At 42.2% G+C, this 22008-nt stretch overlaps 1 protein-coding gene across 7 annotated transcripts in view; it reads right to left on the bottom strand.

The window, feature by feature from the left end:
- The window catches only part of bcas3 (BCAS3 microtubule associated cell migration factor), a 254043-nt gene extending 232884 nt beyond the window's left edge, over nucleotides 1-21159 (bottom strand). For 5 of the 7 annotated variants that reach the window (XR_013195948.1, XM_077208302.1, XM_077208300.1 and 2 more), the window contains exons 1-7: nucleotides 21053-21159; nucleotides 20257-20345; nucleotides 20016-20070; nucleotides 19737-19812; nucleotides 18973-19079; nucleotides 4732-4813; nucleotides 1233-1305 (exon numbers count right to left, since the gene is read on the bottom strand). Coding sequence is in view for 6 of the 7 variants with exons in the window: in XM_077208302.1 (XP_077064417.1) it covers nucleotides 1233-1305; nucleotides 4732-4813; nucleotides 18973-19079; nucleotides 19737-19812; nucleotides 20016-20070; nucleotides 20257-20327 (464 nt within the window). In the remaining variant the exon portion in view is untranslated. Of the gene's footprint in view, nucleotides 1-1232; nucleotides 1306-4731; nucleotides 4814-18972; nucleotides 19080-19736; nucleotides 19813-20015; nucleotides 20071-20256; nucleotides 20349-21052 lie in introns of all 7 variants that reach the window. The other 2 variants (XM_077208303.1, XM_077208301.1) reach the window with 2 other exon arrangements.
- Nucleotides 21160-22008: the final 849 nt, after the last annotated feature.

The following is a 22008-nucleotide window of genomic DNA, read 5'->3' on the forward strand; positions in this document are numbered from 1 at the left end:
GCATAAGCGCCGGCAGAGCAAAGCTCTAGTCTTGGAACAGCTGGGACGGTGGTCTCCATCAAAGTGTGCTGAAGACAGACTTCCTTATTCTATTTCCTCGGGAGGAAATATTGAGTTAAGATTTGCAGCAGCGGAGGAGTTCGTTTTAAGAGGTGGCAGACGTAGCTGAGGAGAGGAGAAGAGCCAATAACTGATGCGCCCTGCTCCCTCTCACTCCCTAAGGGGGCATATTTCTCACAGATCAGTCTGTCTCTGTCAGGAGTCCAAGGTTGCAGATCTGGCCCTCTGGAGCTGACTGGGTTGGTCAGTCAGTCAGCAGGGTTTGGCCGTCTCTCTCCAGACCACTCCCTGGCCCCGTCAGACTTTTGATGCAGGTTATTATGTATAACAAATTACAGGTTTTCAAATACACTTAGGATCTGTAGCTCATAACATCTAAATGTTGCACACACTGAGGGATGTGGCTTAGACTCTACCACGCTTTAAAACGGGAAAAAGCCATAAACCGGACAACGATGGAACATTCCATTAGCACATGGGCTTCACCTCATGAAGAGTTTTACATGTCTCCACTTGTGTCGCACACAGCAGGAGATGGATGCAAGCCTATTATATCCATAAAACGTCACTTGGGGAAAAATCCAAAGATCTTCAATGCCCTTGACCTGCATTCAACCTCAACTGGCCTTTCTCAAATGAACAATAAAAAACAAGGCTGACAAAAGTCTAAAATAATATTTGAAACTGTACACAATTTTTTTCACAACTCAACCCTTCACAATTACAAATAAAAAAAACGGTTGAAGAGCTAAAAGAAAAAACAACTGACAAGCTGAAAATTAACAATTATTCAGTATGCACTATGTATATGTTTCATATATATATATATATATATATATATATATATATAATTTATTCCTGTGATGGCAAATTTTCAGTAGCCATTACTGTTTTTAGTGTGACATGATCCTTCAGAAAACATTCTAATGTGCTCTTTAGAAACAATTCTTATTATCAATGTTGAAAGATTTCCATTATCAGAGTACAAAGTAAAAAACTGTGCTTTTGATCAAATCCTTCTATTATTGTGGCATCAATCCCAGCTTGTGCTGAAACTGTGCGTGTGTAGCTGAAAAACAATCAGGAGTGACCTGCGAATAGGAAAGCTCTGGCACCATGCAAAACACTAGGCCGAGCTGACAGTGGAAGTGACATCGTCGTTGTGCACTCACCCCGAAGAGCCCGTGCTCTTGCACACGCCAAGGAGGGGCCGTTTCTCAGCGAAGCTGTCAGTGTTGAGGGAACCTGCAGCCGGAGGGACAGAAAGGGGAAAATTAACCACTGACCCACATAAAGAGGGACATTCATTAGCCACACGCATATGAGGCCCGTTGTCTCTCTGCCAAAGCCACCCACCCTTCGAACTCAAGCTTTTGCAAAAAACTACAGCAACAGGAAGCGTACTGATTGCATTACAAGAGATCTGTAATTAAAAATGATGCCTTGAAAATGTCCCTTGAAAAAAATGTTTAAAAAAACAATGCGGGCACCTCTTTCCTGTCAGCTTTGACATTTACACACTGTTACCACCTAAAAAGAATGCCCTGATCCTCACAGTGACTTGAAGATCAATGGAATTAAAATACCAGCATGCAAGGCATTAAATGGAGACAGACAACAGAAACGCCACTCAGCGCAATGTGTTAAACGAAAACCATTTCTCCTCTGACTCTAATAGAGAAAGTCTTCAAAGCTTTAGAAGGAGTCTTCTGTCTCACTGGCTTTAATTTCAAGGCTTCGGAGGAATTACAGAATGGCAAAAGGCCGGTAGGCATATTTTGGGTGGAGAAAACATGTCGCAGTAAGTTTACAGATCCCATATTTATCTAATTCTCTCGATTTCCATTCATGTCCGGATAGAAGATGTTAGCCTTTGTGGAGCTGTAATTTGTGCAGCCATGCCATGACACTAATCAGCTCCAGAAAGGTATAGTCCCTGTGGCATGGCGTGAGAGAGAGAATGTGTCATTCTCAAACCTTAACACTTTAAAGGGCCTCTACTCCATCTTCACATATCTGTCATCAGACATTGCCACTGGTCACGATATCCAATCATAATGCAAATACAACAGGCCTCTAAAAGACAACAGCTGCCTTCTATTTAAAAGAACAATTAAGGGGCAGAAAACCAAGCCGTGCTCCTCTCCGTCTGTAGCTGTGCGCCTCGAAAAAACGGCTGGACTTTGAAACAAGTGGTTTTCATTTGTATTTTCCAATGTCTGCTTTCAACTCATGCTGGGTATTATTGAGAGGATTGTTTTCTGGAAGACATAATAAATTTCCTGCATTTCAGTAAATAATATATTGATAGGAGGGCCATTTACGAAGGTGCATTCAACAGTGGGATAAATTTAAGCGGAGAGGAAGCAATGGCAGATTTTTTGGTCAGCTGTGGATATGACCGTCTGTAGCTGTCACCTAGAAATAATAATTTCAAAAACTACAGCAGAAGTCAAAAACAGAACGGATGTGAAAAAAAAGTCAGTTTGCCTCTTTAGAGAAAGCAATACTTCCTCCTTTATTCTGGGAAAGACCTTCCCTTATTAAAATTGACACCTATTTTCAGGACTTTCCAAATCCGCCCACCCAGCTAAAACAATTACTCTTTTTTAATCCCACTACAGTATGACACTGTTTGCGCCAAACAGATCGCAATCAGTTTCCCCACTTGTACAATTCATTTGATTTAGCTGAGAAGCGCTCTCCTCATGTGTTGGCCGTCTGCTGCTTCTTATTATGACAATTCTCTTTTATCCAAATCCAGCCGGCGTTCAATGCCTTTATTGTGCATTGTTGAAATCTGCAGAAAGGACAGAACGCAAATTCAGCACATAAATGTTGCACTACAATATGACTGCATTTCCTATTTATTTTGTTTTTACATTTGATTATGCTCATGACACTAAATTATCAAGGCATAAACAAAACCAAACTAATTTTAACTGATTTCAGAATTGTATATACGCTAACACCCTGTTTAAATCACAGAAAGTATGTAAAATCATAAATCCGGAAAAAGAAATTAAAATGGGACAGTTTGACAAAACAACGATATTTGAATCACACCTAATCAGGTTGCATGTATTGTAGTTTAGTAAGATGTAGTGTGCATTCTTTTGTCAGAGTATTCATTTTCGTCCTTTAACAAATGCAATGAAAGCAGGCATGTGATGGCCAATGAGTGAGCCATGATGAAAGAGAAGGAAAATCTCAGAAGTCTGCAGTTCCTCTCTGCCAGAGCGGCGGTAAAAGTCCAGGCAGCCAGCTGACAGCAAGCCAACATAATCGTGAAGGACTGATTTTAATATTATGATGGGAAAACAGCGGGGCTCTGGCAAGCACTCTGCTCTATTAAGAAACAGGAGGTAGTCTTTAATTTAAACATGATATATGGAAAAGCCAGTAAGGAAGAGAGACATGGAATTTTATAAATTGCCACATCTCGGTTTAAATTGATTCGTAAAGCATGTAACTGCTGAAAACTGATTTTACTTTCTGCACATTTCTAGACAAATAACAGAGGCAAACATGACATGCTATTTGTGTAACATATGACGTGAAATAAATCTAAGTGTAGCGGGAGATCACACTCTGTCAGCGCATATTTCAATTTGAGGGTGGACGCTTGTTCCTGACAAGCTGAAAATTAAGATATCACTGGAATGTAGAATTTATAATAATATTTCAAAGCAGCAGTTTTATATGCCGTGATGAAAATAATTCTGTCAGGGGCTTCATGACCCCAAAATGTAGGTCTATTCTGGAAAGCAGTGGGGGGGGGTAACAACAAAATGCAACAACAAAAAATATTTATATTATATATAATAATTATAATTATATATTTTTATATATATGGGGGGACGGTTGGCATAACTTAGGATGGCAAAATTAAACGGCTTAACACTTTTTATAAGGGAGGTCTCTTATGCTCACCAAAGCTGCATTTATTTGAACAAATATACAATAAAAACACTAATCTTGTGAAATAGTTTTACGAATTAAAATAACCACTTCTATTTGAATATATTTTAAATGTAATTTATTCCTGAGATGGCAAAGCTGAATTTTCATCAGCCATTACTTTGTCTTCAGTGTCACATGATCCTTAAGAAATCATTCTAATATGCTGATTGGGTGATCATGAAACCTTTCTTATTATTATCAATAGCTGTGTTGTATAATAGTTTTGTAGAAACCGTCACGCACTTTTTTTCTGTATTTTTGACGCATTTAAATAGAAAATAATAAGTAAAAAAAGATAAATCTTTTGCATGTTAAAATCATTAGTCACTTTTGATAAATGTAGTGCATCCTTGATGAACAAAACTATTTCTTTAAAAACAAATGTAATTACTGACCACAAAACTTTGAATGGTAGTATGTGTCAAGTTAACAATTTTCCATACTGCTGGGCTTATGAAGCATTATTACATTTAATTTGTTTGATTTCTAGGACAAAATCTGGGCGGAGAACTAGTTCAGAACCACAGTCCTAAACTATATAGTGTGCCCCAAAAATAATTTATTTTAAAGAGCACATTTATTCGTGCATTTTAAGTGTACCCAAAATGTTTTAAGGGGATACTTTAAGATAAAAGTAATGCATGTATGTGGCTATGGGTGGCTCTGTAGAAGGAGAGAGACAGAGGCAGTGGGGTGTCTGATACTGACTGATATGTGGAGCAGGCAGGATCCTAGCAGTTCGCACAGGCCCGTGTCGTACCGAGAACAGCTCCTGCGCCTCCCCGTTCAGCTGCACAGAGAAGAAACAAACAGGAAAACTTAAAAGACGTGATTTTAGAAAGATAAACTCAGTTCTAAGACACAGAAAAGAGGAGTGTGTGTATGTGGTGATGCATAAACTGAAGGTGTGTATGGGTTTGTACCAGAGCAACATCACACAGCTTATCAGGCCAGGGACAAAAAGGCATCCATAAAACTACACTAGAGTTGACGGGGCTCCAACATTTTATCTTTTATTGTACATCAGCAACACATCCTGTTAGAAAGCGTTGGCACAGTGTCTGACTGAGAAACACCCATGATGACGAATGCCCTAAATACTGTAGCATCCCTGAACATTAAAAGACATGAAAGTACTTGACTGTAAATCACACAATGCTCTGTTTGGTCTGCAGTGGCTGTGATGTGGTTTGATAATGAGTCACCCAACAACTAGAAGATAAACTTCAGGCAACCAAAGCAAGACACTACAAAAAAAAACACTGCCGTGTAATGTTATCTGGCCTTCGGATATGAACGGAAAATGGATGAAAGCCGCAACACTCAATAGCCTTCAGTCACTGACAAACATGCTCTTAAGGCAGACATACGCTATGCGAGTTCGGACACTTGGGAGTACACGTTACACCATTGTACACGTTACAAGACACTTAACCTAATAATCGTGTCAAAACAGCTGATACACTGACTGTACTTCAAATTTGGTCAAAATTGGGCGGACTCCCCTAAATTTTTTAAACATGTTTTAAATTTTTTGGGAGGTCGAGAGGTGCTCGTAATGAACAGTTCGGCTCTTAATTCCGCTCACACAATGCGAGCCGCAACCATACGAACATCAACGATTTCTCTCAATAGAGAAAAAAAACGCCAGAAAGCTCGTACGACAGCGAAAAACGCACCGCGTATGTGCCTGGTATTAAATGACACTTGTGATGTTTTAAAAGCTAAAGTGTGTTTTAGTTAAATACCCTATCCCAGTTTAAAGGAGCAGTTCACCTAAAAATTTAAATCACGGGTGAATCATTTACTCACCCTCATGTTGTTCCAAACCCTGTATCACTCCAATTCAGTGGAACACAAAAGGGGAAATTGTTAATCATTTTGAGGCCATCATCTTCCATATAATGAATGTGAATGAGAACTGGGGCTGTGAAGCTCCAAAAGGAGAAAAAAAAAACTCCACTTAAGTATCATAAATAATATGACTCATTCTATGCCTTCTGAAGCTGTAAAGTAACAGATTTGAGTCAAGAAAAGACCAAAATTTAAGTTGTTATTCAAACCTTGATCTAGCTCTTCTTGGAGAAGTAGCAATGAGAAACACTGACGTTCTATTCACAAACTAATCATTCTTTTGAATTGGATCTTTTCAAAGAATCGATTTATCCAGTTCATAACAGTGGTCAAACTGATTTATTCACAGTGATTTGGTTGTGTTCACAGGTGTTAAAAGATCACTTAAGTACATTTTAGAACAACATGAGGGTGAATAAATATAAATAAAGTATATTTTGGGGTAAACTATTCCTTTAGTATGAAGATTCAATTATAAGGAAGGCATTAGTAGGTTGATTTCCCAGAAAACATTGTGATTCTGTGCTATTGTTTGAGCATCCAGCAACACTGACTTAACCAATGGTGAAACTTGTTTCAAGATTGTAGTTTTTTTTTTTTTTTAAAGAGTCTCAGGTCTGTTGGAGTTAGTAAGCCTTTTCCTGCCCTTGCCCATGTAAGAAAACTCAAAACTGCTGATCAATTCAATGCAATTCGGGGGCAAAAATGTGGTTGTGAGAAATCAAAGAACAATGGGAGGCAAACAAAGAGATATTTGTTCACAGAGTAGGACAAATCAAGGAAAACTGACAGAAACAAACTTCTCATGAAAAATGGAGGATGAGCCAACAACTAAACCACAAAACTAAAGCTACCATGTACTTCGTCAACGTGCTCCCCAAAAAAAGCACTGCCATGGACGTGACTAACTGGCCCAGGCCGATATCCAGCACTTTTACCACAGCTACATTTGATAGATTGTAATATTAATACAAACAAAAAAATCGAATTAGTCTTAATCACGTCATTCTCATATTGACACTGTAATAAGCTGCTGGAAGTCCAGATCTGTGAAACCAAAGCTGGGAGTGGCATATCACATCCCAAGGGCGGAAATATTTTGATTGGCGTCCCACAGCCTTACAGCCTTTTATTCAAGCTTTTTGTTTTAAGAATTAAGCCCTGAATGTGTGTCTCTATGTGCGTTAAATTACAGAAACGTCCTTTATCACATTACTGGACATAATCCATGTGTCTCAAGCAGATAAGCCCACAGAGGATGATCGTCTCTTTAGCACAATTAGTAGTTTTTTCAAATGCAGGATCAGTCATGTTTTTATTAAAAGTGCTCGGTGCAGACTTTGAAACTGCAAAGTGGGAGATTAATATGGCATCTACAGCACGGTACATTTGATGTAAGAGAGAGAGAGAGAGAGAGACAGAAGGGGAGAAAACAAGAGAGAGAGGTAATGCACACGGGCCACCACAAAACAAAACCCCCGACTGGCAAATAGGGCAGAGGAATAATGGAATTTAGCGGATTGTGAGGTTTACATTAATGCGAGTGTCATTGTGCATTACCATACTGCTCATCCTCGCTTTACACGGCTTTAGTGATGGCATCCATCACCAACCTCTCAGCTATTACATTACTATTTATCACAGCAATATGCAAAATTGAGGCTTCTTGGTTGTTTTTCCATCTTGTAGTTTCATTCACATGGACACTGTAGAATGAGTTTTGTTAATCTCTAGCCACTCTGTGTGATGGAATTCAGCGAATCAGAGTGAATCAACAGCATCTGGAGCTGAGAGAGACGGCAGCTCCGTTTGTATACTTAGAAAGCGGAGAGCATCTGAAAGCAGAGCAGACAGAGGACAATATCCCACATTAGGCAAGAATGATTGGTGACCTCTCGGTCTCCTGGTCTGCAGGGCTCTTGATATGATAGAAATAATAGACATTAACTTCTGATCTGCTTCCTATACACTGCAACCAACAACTTAAGTCTTTTAGAATGCTCTTCAGACTTTAAAATGTTCAACACAATTATCATTTGTTTCTGTAAAGGGAATTTAATATTTCATCTGAGAATAAGAGACCCTAATAAAGCCTATCCATTATTCCAAGATCCAATTCAATATCTAGAGCAGGTGACCGACTAAATGCATTTTATGCATTAAAAAAACAATACTAAGACATAAACAAAATGGGTAAAATTAAAGGTTTACATTTTTTTTGAAAAAAAAATGCGCATGACAAGTTAATACTAAAGCAAATGTGAGATTTGGATAATACAATAATATCTAAATGGCATAATATTGTCTAATAATTAAAATTATATATTAAAACGTAAGCCTATACTAATAAGCAGATAATTGTTCTTCATGTTATGACAAATAATGTTTAAAAATGTATATCATTTATACCATTTTCTCTTAAAGGTGCATTGTGTAATATTTCTGAGGATCTATTGACAGAAATGCAATATAAGATCCATAACTATGTTTTCAGTGGTGTATAATTTTATTACCTTAGAATGAGACATTTATATCTCCATAACCGCAGGCACCCTTCTATGGAGGTCGACATATTGTGTTGTCATGTTTCTACCATAGCAGACAGCGAACAAACAGCGCTACAGAGCCCGTTTCGTCACTAGCTTGAAAAAGAAGTTTACAGATCCTTGACGCGATTGCAATGCAAAGTCGATTCTGAAATAATTTGATCAAGCTATCCACCTTTTTCCTGGTTAGCGAATTTACCCATGATTCAAAGCGGGTTTGAACCGTAAGTCGGTTGTCCTTTTCCGGTTCGAAGCTTTATGAAGATTAAGCGCCGCTCGCTCATAACGCTGCAGTGATGTGCTGGTTAGAAAATATGTGAAATAAGGAGGGCTGCCCGTGCACGACTGAAGTTATGTATACTATATGGGAGAGAATGCTAAACCATTGAGCGTTTTCGTAATATATTGCCTATTCTGCATCTCAACGCACGCATAAGCTTGCCACCAAAAAAAAGGCAAAAGTAATGATTATGCATGACAAATTTGAATTGTTTATTAAAAAAATAGTGTTTTCTCCAAGTGTCGACTGCAAAGATAAAGTTAACGATGCTGATTCGCCGTCTTCGCAGTGAACGCGCCTATAGAGAGAAATGCACACTTCGAATTAACCTATACATAAGTAGAGAGCAGCCCATTTCTGCTAGTTTTTAATTATTTTGTTTAAAAGTACAAATTTCAAGCTTTCTATAGATATACTTCTCATGTATGTGAGGCAAGTATCTTATACGCTGAGTTTCGTTGATTTATAAGACGCGCTGCAGTTCACGCGCCCGCGCCTCCGTGTCCTGCAGTGCATATCTACTATATTTGCTTCTTATTTATTATTCCAGGCAATTTGTTGATAAAGCATTGATTAAAAATGAAGATACAATTTATACTGAACGATATTCACTTTAAAGAAAGGCTTTCTACAAAACAAAACTTAATAATGGTCAAAATCATGAGCCATTCCAAATGTTTTCTGATATATTGGGCATCTTATGATCCTATCTGACTCATCTAATGCGGTTCCCTTTTCAACATAGATGAAATAAATAAAAAACATTATATTATGAAACATAAATATAAAACGTATGTTTAGTTGTTGTTGTTTTTTAACTTATATTTAAGCGTCACACCGCTCCGCTTTGCGCACATGCTCTGGTGTGTGGTCTATACATGCATGTGTGAGTGATGTGTGGTGGAGGGGGGTGATTTTCGAATAATAATTGAATAATACCCAGCGATCTTCGATTATTATTTTTGCTTGAAATGCCCATCCCTACTGGTAACGTATTAGGCGTTTGTCAACAAAATGGTGCGGAGAGATACACCTTTTTCGTTGGATGCTTCAGTTTTAGTGCAGCTAACCAAAAACGTTTACTCTCTGGCATTGAATGTAGCTGATACGAACCGGACATAACTACGCATTCTCTCCTTTTTATCTTATGCTCAAAGCATCCAGTTTCTAAAAAATTTTTTATCTTCTTTGAATAGTTAAAACAACCAACAACAGCACATGTAGAGCCTGAACTCATTCTCTCACTGCTAATACAGTACGAACCGGAAGTAGGCAAACGGAGTCGTCGTCATGGCGGCGCGCATTGTTTAGAGCAGAATAAGGTGGATAGGCCTACATACAGGAATTTTAACCAATTAATAGCCTATAGTTTGCTGCATGCTTAAAAAATATACAAAACATATTCCACAACAAACTCTTTAAATGTAATATTCAGAACAGAACAAGAATTTTAAAAAAATAATAACTAAAGCCAAAACGAAATAATTTAAAGTGAAAGTAAAAGTAAGGGGCATTATGCTCACGTAACTCTCTCATTAGAATCAAAATGTTTCAACATTCGCGATGTATTTGATGGTAAATTATACTTTATTATAGGCTTTGTAGCAACTTCCCTCACGTTGCAATATCGACAGGAAAAAAATCATCCTTTTCACATTCACTTTGTTCATACATCCTTTGTTCATTTATATTTGTGTACACTCGCAATAAAACACAACATTGTGCTTTTGTCAAACTGTAAACTCTTATCAAACTCAACTTATACCAACCAAAATCACACACAGTTTAAAAGCAAACATATTTATAAATCAAACGAGAATAAAGTTAGTGTTAATTACAATTTTAAGGAAAACAAATATATTGATCTGAAATGTGTGTGTTGCTGCCAATGGAGCGAACGAGAGTCTGTTGCGGAAGGAACGACGAGTGTTTGTGTGTTGCTGCTGATGGAGCGAACGTGTGTGTGTTGCGGATGGAGCGAACAAGTGCGTGTTTATATATTAATGAGAAGGGTGGGCCTGCTTATTCGGCATAAAATAAATTCATTATTGGCTATTAATGTCACGGTACCGAATATTTTCTTCATCTCATGGGAAAAAAAATTAAATGGCTGCATATCAACAAAACTGTGCACAAGGTTTTTTGTTTTGGTGTTGCCTAGGGCTACGTAACGGTGCAGATCCACTTGTCCGTGCGACACTTCTGTTGCGCCGCGCTACACTTTATTCCTATGGGTGACGTCACGCGACTTTAACGCGCCCGCAAAGCATCCCGGGAAGGCGGCGCTTCATTTGGAAAAATGCTGCGCGTCAAAAAGCTGGCCGATGCCCATCTTTATGCAAATGAATTCCGTTGAACACGACGCGACTATCCAATAGAAGCAGAGCATATGTAGACGGGGGGAAGTCTCTCGCAGGTCCTCTGTTCTAGACTGGCCGCTGGCTCAAAACCACACCCATAGCGGTAAACTTGAGGAACGCCCATCAAAGTACAAATGTGGGGAGGCGTCGCGACACCACGCTTCACAGTCGTGTCGCAAAAGTGGATCTCTACTGTAACTGTTGGTAGTACACTAAAACTGGTGGTGTTTTAGTGTACTTCTAATCAAAGCTATTATTAATAATATTAATATTATTAGAAAACGGAATTATTATTATTCTTTTTTTTTATTAAAATCACTGGTGACCCATTTTTTTATTCTAGCGATCCACCCGAGGGTCACGACCCAGGGTTTGAAAACGTCCCCGGTTACTTTCGTAACCTCGGTTCCCTGAAAGGCAAGAAACGAGACATTACGGATGTCGTATATGGGAACTCCTCGCATCCTTCACTTCTGCTGAAATCTTATAGGCTAACGCCAGCAGAGCTGGCCAATTGCAAAATATGCAAATACTGACATCCTCGTAGCAGTAATAAGCAAGTGCAGCGTCAATTCCTGTTCAGAATCGAACAAAAACGCTAAAACAATAGCGAACACGGCGGCGAGCGTAATGTCTCGTTCCTTGCCTTTCAGGGAACCGAGGTTACGAAAGTAACCGGAGACGTTCCCCATCAAGGCTACGGAACTTCGACATTACGGATGTCGTATATGGGAACTGTGTAGAATCCCGCCGTGGCAGCCAAACAACCACTGACAACAGACCCAATACGAAGACCGCCCCCCCAGTATGCAAGCATCTGATAGGCCGAGATTGACCAATAGCCAACCTCTAACCTCTGATAGGCCCAAAGGGACCAATCACAAGCTCACAATACCCTGCCAGCATTTGCATATCCCGAGCAGTATAACCGGGGGAAATTACACTGTCGAAAAACAGGGCAATAACCACAGTAAGAGAAGGCCAACGCATAGCGGTGACAACAGTACAAACACACAATATAGCACACAGAACAACTCATAAGCAAAGCGCAGAGCAGCTCTATACAATGCTGTGTGTGAAATAAACTCACCGAAAGCACTCGAGACGCTACAGAGGGCAAATCCAACTTGTAAAACCTGGCAAACGTGTTCTGAGAAGACCAGCCAGCCGCAAGACATAAATCCTGAATAGACATACCCTTAGTCCAAGCCCACGAGGAGGCAATCGCTCTAGTCGAATGGGCCTTGACGTTAAGGGGGCATTCTTGCCCCAGACACAACAATAGCGTCCACAATCCAGTGAGCAAGCCTCTGTTTAGAGACCCCCCGTCCCTTGTTGCACCCACCAAAGCACACAAACAGCTGGTCCGATTGTCGAAAAACGGCCGAGCGAGAAATGTATTCTCTGAGCGCTCTGACTGGGCAAACAGCACTCTGAGCAACCGAGTCCCGAGAGGTTGGTGGCTCAGTGGACAAGGCAGGGAGAGAAACAATCTGCGCTCTCAACGGGGTGTTGAGCGACTTAGGAACGTAACCCGGCCTCGGTCTGAGAATTACATTACAGTTTCCCGGTCCAAAGCGAATACAATCTTCACTTACAGAGAAAGCCTGTAAATCCCCAACCCGCTTCGCTGAAGCGAGAAGCAGTGCTGTTTTGATTGATAGCTCTTTAATGGCAATCGAAGCTAAGGGCTCGAAAGGCGGTCGCGACAAAGCTTCTAAGACCAACGTTAAATCCCACGGCGGCACCGAAGGCGGCATAATCTCTTAGCTCCCTTGAGGAACCGAGTCACCGACGCATGTCTACCGATAGACTGTCCGTCAATAGGGGGGTGAAACGCGGCAACAGCGGCCACATATACCTTCAGAGTGGATGGTATGCTCCCTTCATCCATCCTGTACTGAAGGAAGCGTAGAATATCCGACACAGAGCTGTTCGCTGGGTCTATACCGACATCCTTACACCATTTTGAGAATACACCCCACTTCAGAGCATACAGGCGCCTGGTGGACGGGGCTCGCGCCTCCGCGATGGTATTCAAAACTCGCGAGTGCAGCTCGTCCCCCCCGCTCAGCGACCCTGCAGCGGCCACACATGGAGGCTCCACAGCCCGGGGTTGGGATGCCAGATCGTTCCGCTCGCCTGAGACAGAAGGTCCGTCCTGAGCGGAATCTCCCATGGCTGTCCTGCCAGTAACTCTACCAAATCCACGAACCAGGGCTGATTCGGCCAGTTCGGGGCTACCAGAGTCACCGCCGCCTTCTCCTCCCTGATTTTGCACAACACCATGGGCAAAACTTTTACCGGGGGAAAAGCATAGAGACGGACTCTCGGCCATCGCGCAGTCAGCGCGTCCACCTCCCGGGGGGAACGAGACAGTGAGAAGAACATCTGACAATGCGCGTTCTCGCTCGTCGCAAAGAGGTCGACCTCCGCTCTGCCGAAACGATTCCATATCAGCTGAACCGTCCCGGGGTGAAGCCTCCACTCCGCTTGGGGAATCCCGCTTCTCGAGAGCATATCCGCCCAGCGATTCAGAACGCTGGGGATGTGAGCCGCTCTCAGCGAGAGGAAAAACCGGTCCGCCCATAGCAGAAGGGATTCCGCCTGCCTGAATAGGGCACTGGAATATACACCGCCTTGGCGATTTATGTACGAGACCACGGAAGTGTTGTCGGTCCGAATCAACACATGCTGTTGCTCCAGCCGAGACCGGAATGCTTTTAGAGCTAGTGAGACCGCTTCTAGTTCCAGACGATTTATGTGCCACTCCATCTGCTTCCCTGACCACCGACCCGAGGCGGGCTTTCCCAAGCAGACGGCTCCCCATCCGGTGGACGAAGCTTCCGTCAGGACCTCCACGCGCCGCATCACTATGCCCATAGAGACGCCTGAGCTGAAGAGATCTGGGTTCCTCCACGGGGCCAGGGTGCGGGCGCATCCGCGGGTGACCATAATGCGCTTGTGGCCAGAATACCACTCGCTCGGGAGGACGCGCGTTTTCAGCCAGTGTTGCAGCGGTCTCATATGCAGCAGCCCCAGATGACACACCGAAGAAGCCGCTGCCATCCGTCCCAGTAGCCTCTGAAACTCTTTCAGTGGGACAAGCCTGCCAGGTCTGAAGAGACCGAGAGAAGAACTCAGAGCCTCCGCTCGCTCGGGGGAGAGGCGCGCTCTCATTCTCACCGAATCCAAGCAAACTCCCAGGAATGTTGTAGTCTGGCTCGGTGTGAGGACACTTTTCTGGGCGTTCACCCTCAAACCGAGCATCTCCAAGTGTCGAAGGAGGGCTTCCACATGGCTGACCAGCATTTCTCTCGACTGCGCGAGAACCAGCCAGTCGTCCAGATAGTTCAAGACGCGCATCCCGCTCGATCTGAGGGGTGAAAGTGCCGCGCCCACGCATTTCGAAAATGTTCGGGGAGCTAGGGCTAGTCCAAACGGGAGCACCGTATATTGGTACACCGAATTCTCGAACGTAAACCTCAGGAATCGCCTGTGACATTTTACTATCTGGATATGAAAGTAAGCGTCCTTTAAATCCACTGAAGCGAACCAATCCCCGGGGCGAATTTGCGCTAGGATTTGCTTCAGAGTAGTCATCCTGAAAGCGCGCTTGTGAAGCGTTCTGTTGACGGGTCTCAGATCCAGAATGGGGCGGAGACCCCCTCCCTTCTTCGGCACAACGAAGTAGCGGCTGTAGAATCCGCTCTCCCTTTCCCTCGGGGGAACCGGTTCTATAGCCTTCTTTTCGAGCAAGTTGCACACTTCTTGCCTCAGCACATGGGCGTTTTGGGGCAAAGTTAATGACTGAATTACGCCGCGGAAGCGGGGTGGTCTGCGTTTGAACTGAAGTGTGTACCCGTGCCGAATTATATTCAACACCCACGGCGAAATGCCCGGAATAGCTTCCCACGCTGCCTGAAAGCGACTGAGCGTGCGCTGATCTAAACCTGCGGTCATCGCTGCTATGCGAGGGCTGGGAATATTTATTGACCGTGACTCTGCGCTGCTCGAAGGCAGGGCGGGTAACACAGTGTGTGGTGCAAGGGGAGAAAAAAGCTCTGTTTGTGAAGTAGTGATCTGCTTTATTTTTGAACAATTGACAACATTCACAAAACAACTGCACACGTCGCTCGCGGAACACTGAGGGACCAAGTGAATTAGAGCGCGCCACTTGGACGCGGGGCCGATCTGGCGCTCTCTTCTCCTCTTGCCCGAGCGGTCAGGACGACTGCTTGGGCCTCGCAGGGGACGCGGTGGGCTTTCTGCGCGGGCTCCTCTGCGTCCTCTTGCTACCCGCTCCCTGCCACTGGCCGCTACGGCCTCTACGAGCATTCGGTCCCGGGCGGGGTGCTGTCTGTCTTCTAGCCGCGGTCTGAGGTTGGCGGCCCGAGGCTGGCGGCCCGAGGCGGAAGACGAGCGGGAGCGAGGCTGCGGCTGCGGCTGCGGAGGCGGCGGCTTCCTCCGAGGAATCACGTGGCTCATAGTCGGAATCACGTGGCCGAACGGAGATCTCGGATGGCGTCAGCGTCAATAGAGGCGGCGTCATCCAGAGACTTGAGCTGCTTAGCCTGCAGCACTTGGAGAATGGCCATGGCATGCAACGCGGAAACCGCCTCCCCCGCGGCACCGTAGGCCTTGTTAGCCTGGTGGGCCATAAATCTGCAGGCTCGGGACGGCAGGCTGCGGTCCGAGCCCAGGGCGGGAGCCGACGGGCAGAGGTGCGCGGCGACGGCCTTCTCGACGGGGGGGATGCGGAGGTAGCCGTGGTCCCCCGCCTCGTCCACGGGGGCAAACATGGCCAGGGTGGAAGTGAGAGTGCGCGCCGATTGCGGGGCCACCCACGACTTCACCACGTGCTCATGCACGTCCGGAAAAAACGGTGTTCCTCTTTTCGAAGCGGCCTGACGGCGGCTCGATTGGAGGAACCACGTATCCAGCTTGCTCTTAGAAGGTTCATCGGGAGCCTTCCACGAGAGGTCCAGTTCCTCGACGGCCTTCGAGAGGATACGGAAGAGCTCGTCCTGCAGGTCCGCCGGGGTCTCTTGCTCCGCGGCCGCCCGCGGTGCGGCCTGCTCCGCACCCCAGTCGTTCTCGGAGGCAGACAGAGACATGGAGTCGTCTTCCTCACTCGCCCCGAAGGAAACGAAGTCAGTGACCTCGCGAGGGGGCTGGAAGGTGGGGTCGGGAAAGCTCACCGGGGGACGAACCTCGACTCCGCGGTTGGGGGGGGGCTACCAGCGGCTCAATGGCGGCGATAGACCCGATCCCCGCTGCTGCGCGAGCCTCTTCCCTCCTGGCTTTGAGAGTTCGAAGAGGCATGTCCGCGCAGAGGTCGAAGGACCCTTCGTCCCTGAGGGCTGACTCAGCATGGGCCAGCCCCATACACGCGATGCAGAACAGGTCCGTGTCGGGGGGCACGATGGGGCCCGAACACAGGTTGCAGATAGTTGCCATCGGATGCAGGAGACAGTGCAAGTATCTCGGCGCAACTTCAACGACGGCGAAATAATTAGTTGTTAGTGGAGTATCAGCTTTCTAGCACACGATTTGAGCGTGAAGAGAGAGATTCTGAACAGGAATTGACGCTGCACTTGCTTATTACTGCTACGAGGTGTCAGTATTTGCATATTTTGCGTCAATTGGCCAGCTCTGCTTGCGTTAGCCTATAAGATTTCAGCAGAAGTGAAGGATGAGAGGAGTTCCCATATACGACATCCATAATGTCGAAGTTCCGTAGCCTTGATAGGGAACCACTGATCTACATACAACGCGGGTCCCCTTACATTGAAATGCGCCGACATGTTTCTACAGTAGCCCTAAACGGACAAACGCGTTTCGTTACCATGTACCTCCTCGTGCAAGGAAGCAAGCTTAGTTCAGCGAATAAAACACTGACACAATGATGAACAAGTAACAATAATATTCGCAATAACATAGTTTTACTGAATAAGTAAACATAATATCTTAATGTATCCTTGAAAATAAATCTCATTGCTGAACTGGCTACTCTCTAGTCTCTACTGTCTCAGACGATGACATATTTTCCTTTTGGCCACCGTAACTTTTGTTGGTTGCAATTCGTAACCTCACCACTAGATACCGCTAAAAATCACACACTGCACCTTTAATAAATTCAAAATAAAGCAAAATAAACACTAAAACCTTAAATCAATTGTATTAAATGCAGCAGATGAATTTAGACATAATGAACACATACAGAATGAAAAAACAGATATTCATTTTGATTTTCTAAAAATTATGTTTAACAGTGTTTATCAAATTATTTAGTGATTTTAAAGTGATTCAATTTTTTTAAGTGATTTTAAAGATCAAATTTAAATAAAGTGAGTGATGGCAAAGAAAACCTAAATGTAAAACAATAAATAAATAAGGAAACAAAAATACACAGTTAAATACCTAATAAATCAATCTCGTTGAACACACATTGAACTGGGATAGAAGAAGTATTTAAACAACTAAAAATTACACATCACCCTTTACATATAGCATAAACCAGGCAAAACCTATTCAAACAGCGAAACGCATCCGGCTGCTTTAATAATAACAGCAGAACAGACACCTCCAATGTAATGCATGTCATCCCTTTATTCCAACACCACTTCAATTAGCACTATCTAATCTTCATGCTATCTCCTGCGAGCCAGCAACACCTCCATCAAAGATTCCGCTCCACCGAGATGCTAATGCACAGGAACACAGAAATGTAACACGGCTAGTGCCACTCCTGCTCCTCCCTTCAACGCCATTACAGGCGGTGTCGTCTAAGCAACTGTCACAAACGCTTTGCAGGCAACTCACGGCCAGACAGTGTGACGATTTCAACACTTTCAAAAAAAAGTGAGATATACGTTTTTGCTCAAAATAGTGAGCTCATGTCCGTAATATGATGCTCAACTGCATCCAAATTCATTTCATAAAGAAGCAACTCTTTTCTGAGATGATAACTGTCATGACATTTCTACAATAAATGCAAAGTAAGGTTGAAAAAAAATCGGATCATCTGATAGATATCTTGATCTATATTAACAATATGAGAAACCTTGAAATCAAAATGCTGACATTTTCACTATTTTATTGGGGAAGTGATATAACTTCTAGTTACTATTATTTTTTACATTTGACATTTGATTTAAAGCTTAGCATGTGTCTTCACATCATTGACCCAACTTCATTAATAAAATCTCTATTCTTCCAGGGCACAGCCTTACCTTTGTCTATGGCGGCACCGAGTGGTGATAAAGAGTAATAGCATTACACAGAAACTAAACAACAGAAAGTCAGTCAAAAATATAAATCTTAATGTCCTTTGTGGGTCAAATGTGAACATTATATTTGACAAAAAGACACTAAATTTCTCTGTCAAATTAAAAAACAAATAATACAGTTTACACCAGGTAGTATGAGTCAGTCAGTGCTGGATTTACCACTGTCCTTCACTGTCTAAACTATCACTGTCACCAAAATGACTGATTTCGGGTTGGTTTGCCAATGCAAATCATTTTCTGTGTGGACATTCCCTTATAGCAGTCATACAGAAAGACTGATCCAGGGAAAAACCCAATGGCTGCATCAGAAATCACATACTCTCTGAGTAAGTAGTGGTACTTCTTTTGAAAAAGCATGTTCTATTTAGTAGGAATGTGTGAAGTATGAATGCAGTCCGTACATACTAAATTTGTCATGTGACAGACAGTGACAGTTGCATCACTTCACTGTCATTCACGACTTCTCTTTAGTAGCCTCACTGGATAGTAAATTGTCCATTGTATGTGCATTTCGGAATCCCTTTTCACATTCTGTTTTTCATTTACTACATAGAAGTATGCACATTCGGTTGCCACCAGTGTGGTGAAGGCAGAGAGAGAGTTTAAAATGCACTGACTGATATGCTCCAAATCTGCATTCCATCAGTGTAGCCAATCATCAAGCAGAGAGGCGGCTCAGTGCCGCTGCCGTGCATCTCTTGGAACTCTGGTAAGCGGGACACATCTGGACACAGGACAAGAAACACTCATGTCAGCGTAACAGACATGAAACAGAAAACAGCAAGTAAACCACAAAGTCTTGGCATAAGTGTTAAACAACGCAACAAACAAAAAAGACGCAGATGATCGGAACAACGGAATACATAAATAATGATTCAAAAGTTGGTGAAATCTATAACCTTTCTGATTGCCACTGTTTATTATTCTGATTAAATGAAAAAGTAAAAGCAAAGCTAAAAATGTTCTGCTGTAGTGCGCTAGGCTAGGGCACTGGGATTAAAGCTATAGATGCAAACAGACTAAATAAACTCATAAAGAAAACTGGCTGTAACGGAGTTGTCGCTGAGAGGAAAATTATGTCTAAGCTTCTTACACTGCCTTTTAAAAGTTTGGGGTCAGTCAGCAAGGATGCAAAAAAGTTACAATGAACATTGAACAATAAACTGAAACTTTTTAAATGGTAGTGTACTTTGGAAAAGTTCCTTCTGCCGTGTAAAAACACAATATCAAACTTTGGTGGCTTGCCTTAAAAATAAATAAAAACGTTTTACAATACCTGGGTCCTAAGACCCCATGTGTTTTATGCAGAATGCATCAATTTAACATGACACAACAAAATATATTTTCCACAACATCTAAAACAAAAATAGAATTAGCTTACCATTGATGTCTGTTTTTTCAAAACGGACCCAAACTATCTTTTCTTTTTCATCATTTGGAGGTGTCCCAGTGTACGCCTGAAATTTCAAAGACATTAATAAATCGTTCTTACTCTCACTATCAATTTATCTAAACTTTTTTAAATGCTCTGAACAGTTTTACAACAGAAATATACTAACACCTTGAATTGTCCATAGATCAACATATCATGTACATTAAATAAAGAAATATGTAAATCTCCAGTTTTTAATGCAAAAAAGAGGGGGAAAAAGGCATTTACCTGAGGGACTACATCCTGCAAGAACGTGACTACGCTCTCCATGTATGACTGTTCTCTGCAAAAGAGTAAACCCAATTGTCAAGAAAAAAACAACCACACAAGTAGAGACCAGACAATACTGACAGAATATTTTGTCCCTTTTTTGTATTTTGTATCTTAATATTTACAATACTGAACATTTTTCTTTACAAATTAAAAAACACTGAACTTTCATTTCACAAACGATTCATTGTGCTCTTACGTTGCAGCCTGTGCTCGAACCACAACCCCACCAGCACAGCGGCTCGGTCTGCGCGGGGAGTCAGACGCCATGGCCAACCACTCAGTATCCTGCTGGAGCAGAGTATGAGAAGATAAGGTCATGGTATTTACATGATCATTTCTCTACACTTTACTGCAGAGATGCATCCCTTTTAAGTACTGCTTATCATTGATCATTCTGATCTCTATTACCCCAAATTCAACAGAAGTAATAGGCTACAAATGATAACTGCAGCACTGCAGATCAGCCACCTTACAGATGTAAACAAATAAGACAAAGATGTGCCTGTTTCAGTTGAATCTGCACCATAGGCACATTCCTATTAAGTATTGACCCTGTAAATGATCAAGAACACATTCTAGTTATGACAACAGACATCTGCGCGAGATAAACAAAAGAAAACACTCTGAAGCAAGATTTACTAATAACCAAACTAACGTTAGGCTATAGGATGCAAATACATTTTTGCCAGCATAACAATGTGAGTAACTCTTGATTTAGTTACATTTGACAATAAATTTAACATAATTTATAGTGAAACAATGTCCAAAGAGAGGTCAATAGTGTGTCAGCTGTCAGTTGTGTCAGTACAAGACATTTCATCATATCAACTATTTCCACAGTTTGTCTGTTAGCTTAGCCAGTACTGCTGTCATCATAAAGACAATAAATTGAGCAATGACAATAACTTATAAGACTCCCTGAAAGAAATATATACATAAGATATGCTAGAAACGTGCAGGTGAATGATTAAAGTAGAGACATTTGTACTAACCCGAGGTTTTGTGTTTTGAATTCGGATCGACAGAGGTTCTCACAAAACGCCACCGTGAAGCAGAAGCTGACATGCAGCGGAAACAACAGATACTTCAGCCAATCAGAGTTGAGCATCGTAGACGAGTAGCCAATAGACTGATGACAAAGGCGGGCATTTAGTCATTTCTGACCAATCGGGGGTGGCAGGAGCTGTTTAGGTTTTTTTTTTTTCCTGAATAATTCTGATGTGTCGTTAAAATTAACATTCACAACATGGTGGAGTGTTGTATAAAGTAACGTTTATTTTATTCGCGGTCTTACGCACATTTCGACATTTAAAATGCGCAGAGCAGCCTGGATAAACCTGCATGATACATCACGTCACGGTCACGCTGATGTGTTTATTTACATCGAAATATCGCGTGATGATCACTAACCGAGCTACTTCGCTCATCCTCGGCTTTTTCCGGAAAAAGAAATTAAGGAAGCTATGAATAGTGGTTCTCATAACTCTCCTGTGATCTTTTACTGGAATAATTTATACAAAATTTCAAATTGAATGGTCCTTACAACAACATATTTTCCCACCAATAAAGTAAAAGAAGTGTCTTTCAAAATAATATTTTTTTTTTAACCTTTTAAATATTTTATGATTAAATATTAAATTCATATTGACACAAAATGCTTATTTTCCCAAGTTCACACCGAAACTGTTTTTCATTTGTTTTGGTCATGTTTCTATACTGAACTATGGACAAATATTGACACATTTACTAAAGATAATATCCAGCAAGGTGTATCGTAACCATTAAAGGCATTATTTTTGGATACTTTGATTTTGACCCCACTAAAAACAAAGCTTGCTTTGTGATCAATTTATTTTCTTAGCAAATTTTATATACATAAATGTAAATTCACCAACAGCAAAACAGATTTTCTTTTTTTTTTTAAAGAATTTATAATGTAATGTAAATA

Source organism: Siphateles boraxobius, unplaced genomic scaffold (assembly GCF_051911475.1).
Source record: "Siphateles boraxobius isolate OS27281-9 unplaced genomic scaffold, OSU_SipBor_1 6, whole genome shotgun sequence".
Classification (NCBI taxonomy): Eukaryota; Metazoa; Chordata; class Actinopteri; order Cypriniformes; family Leuciscidae; genus Siphateles; species Siphateles boraxobius.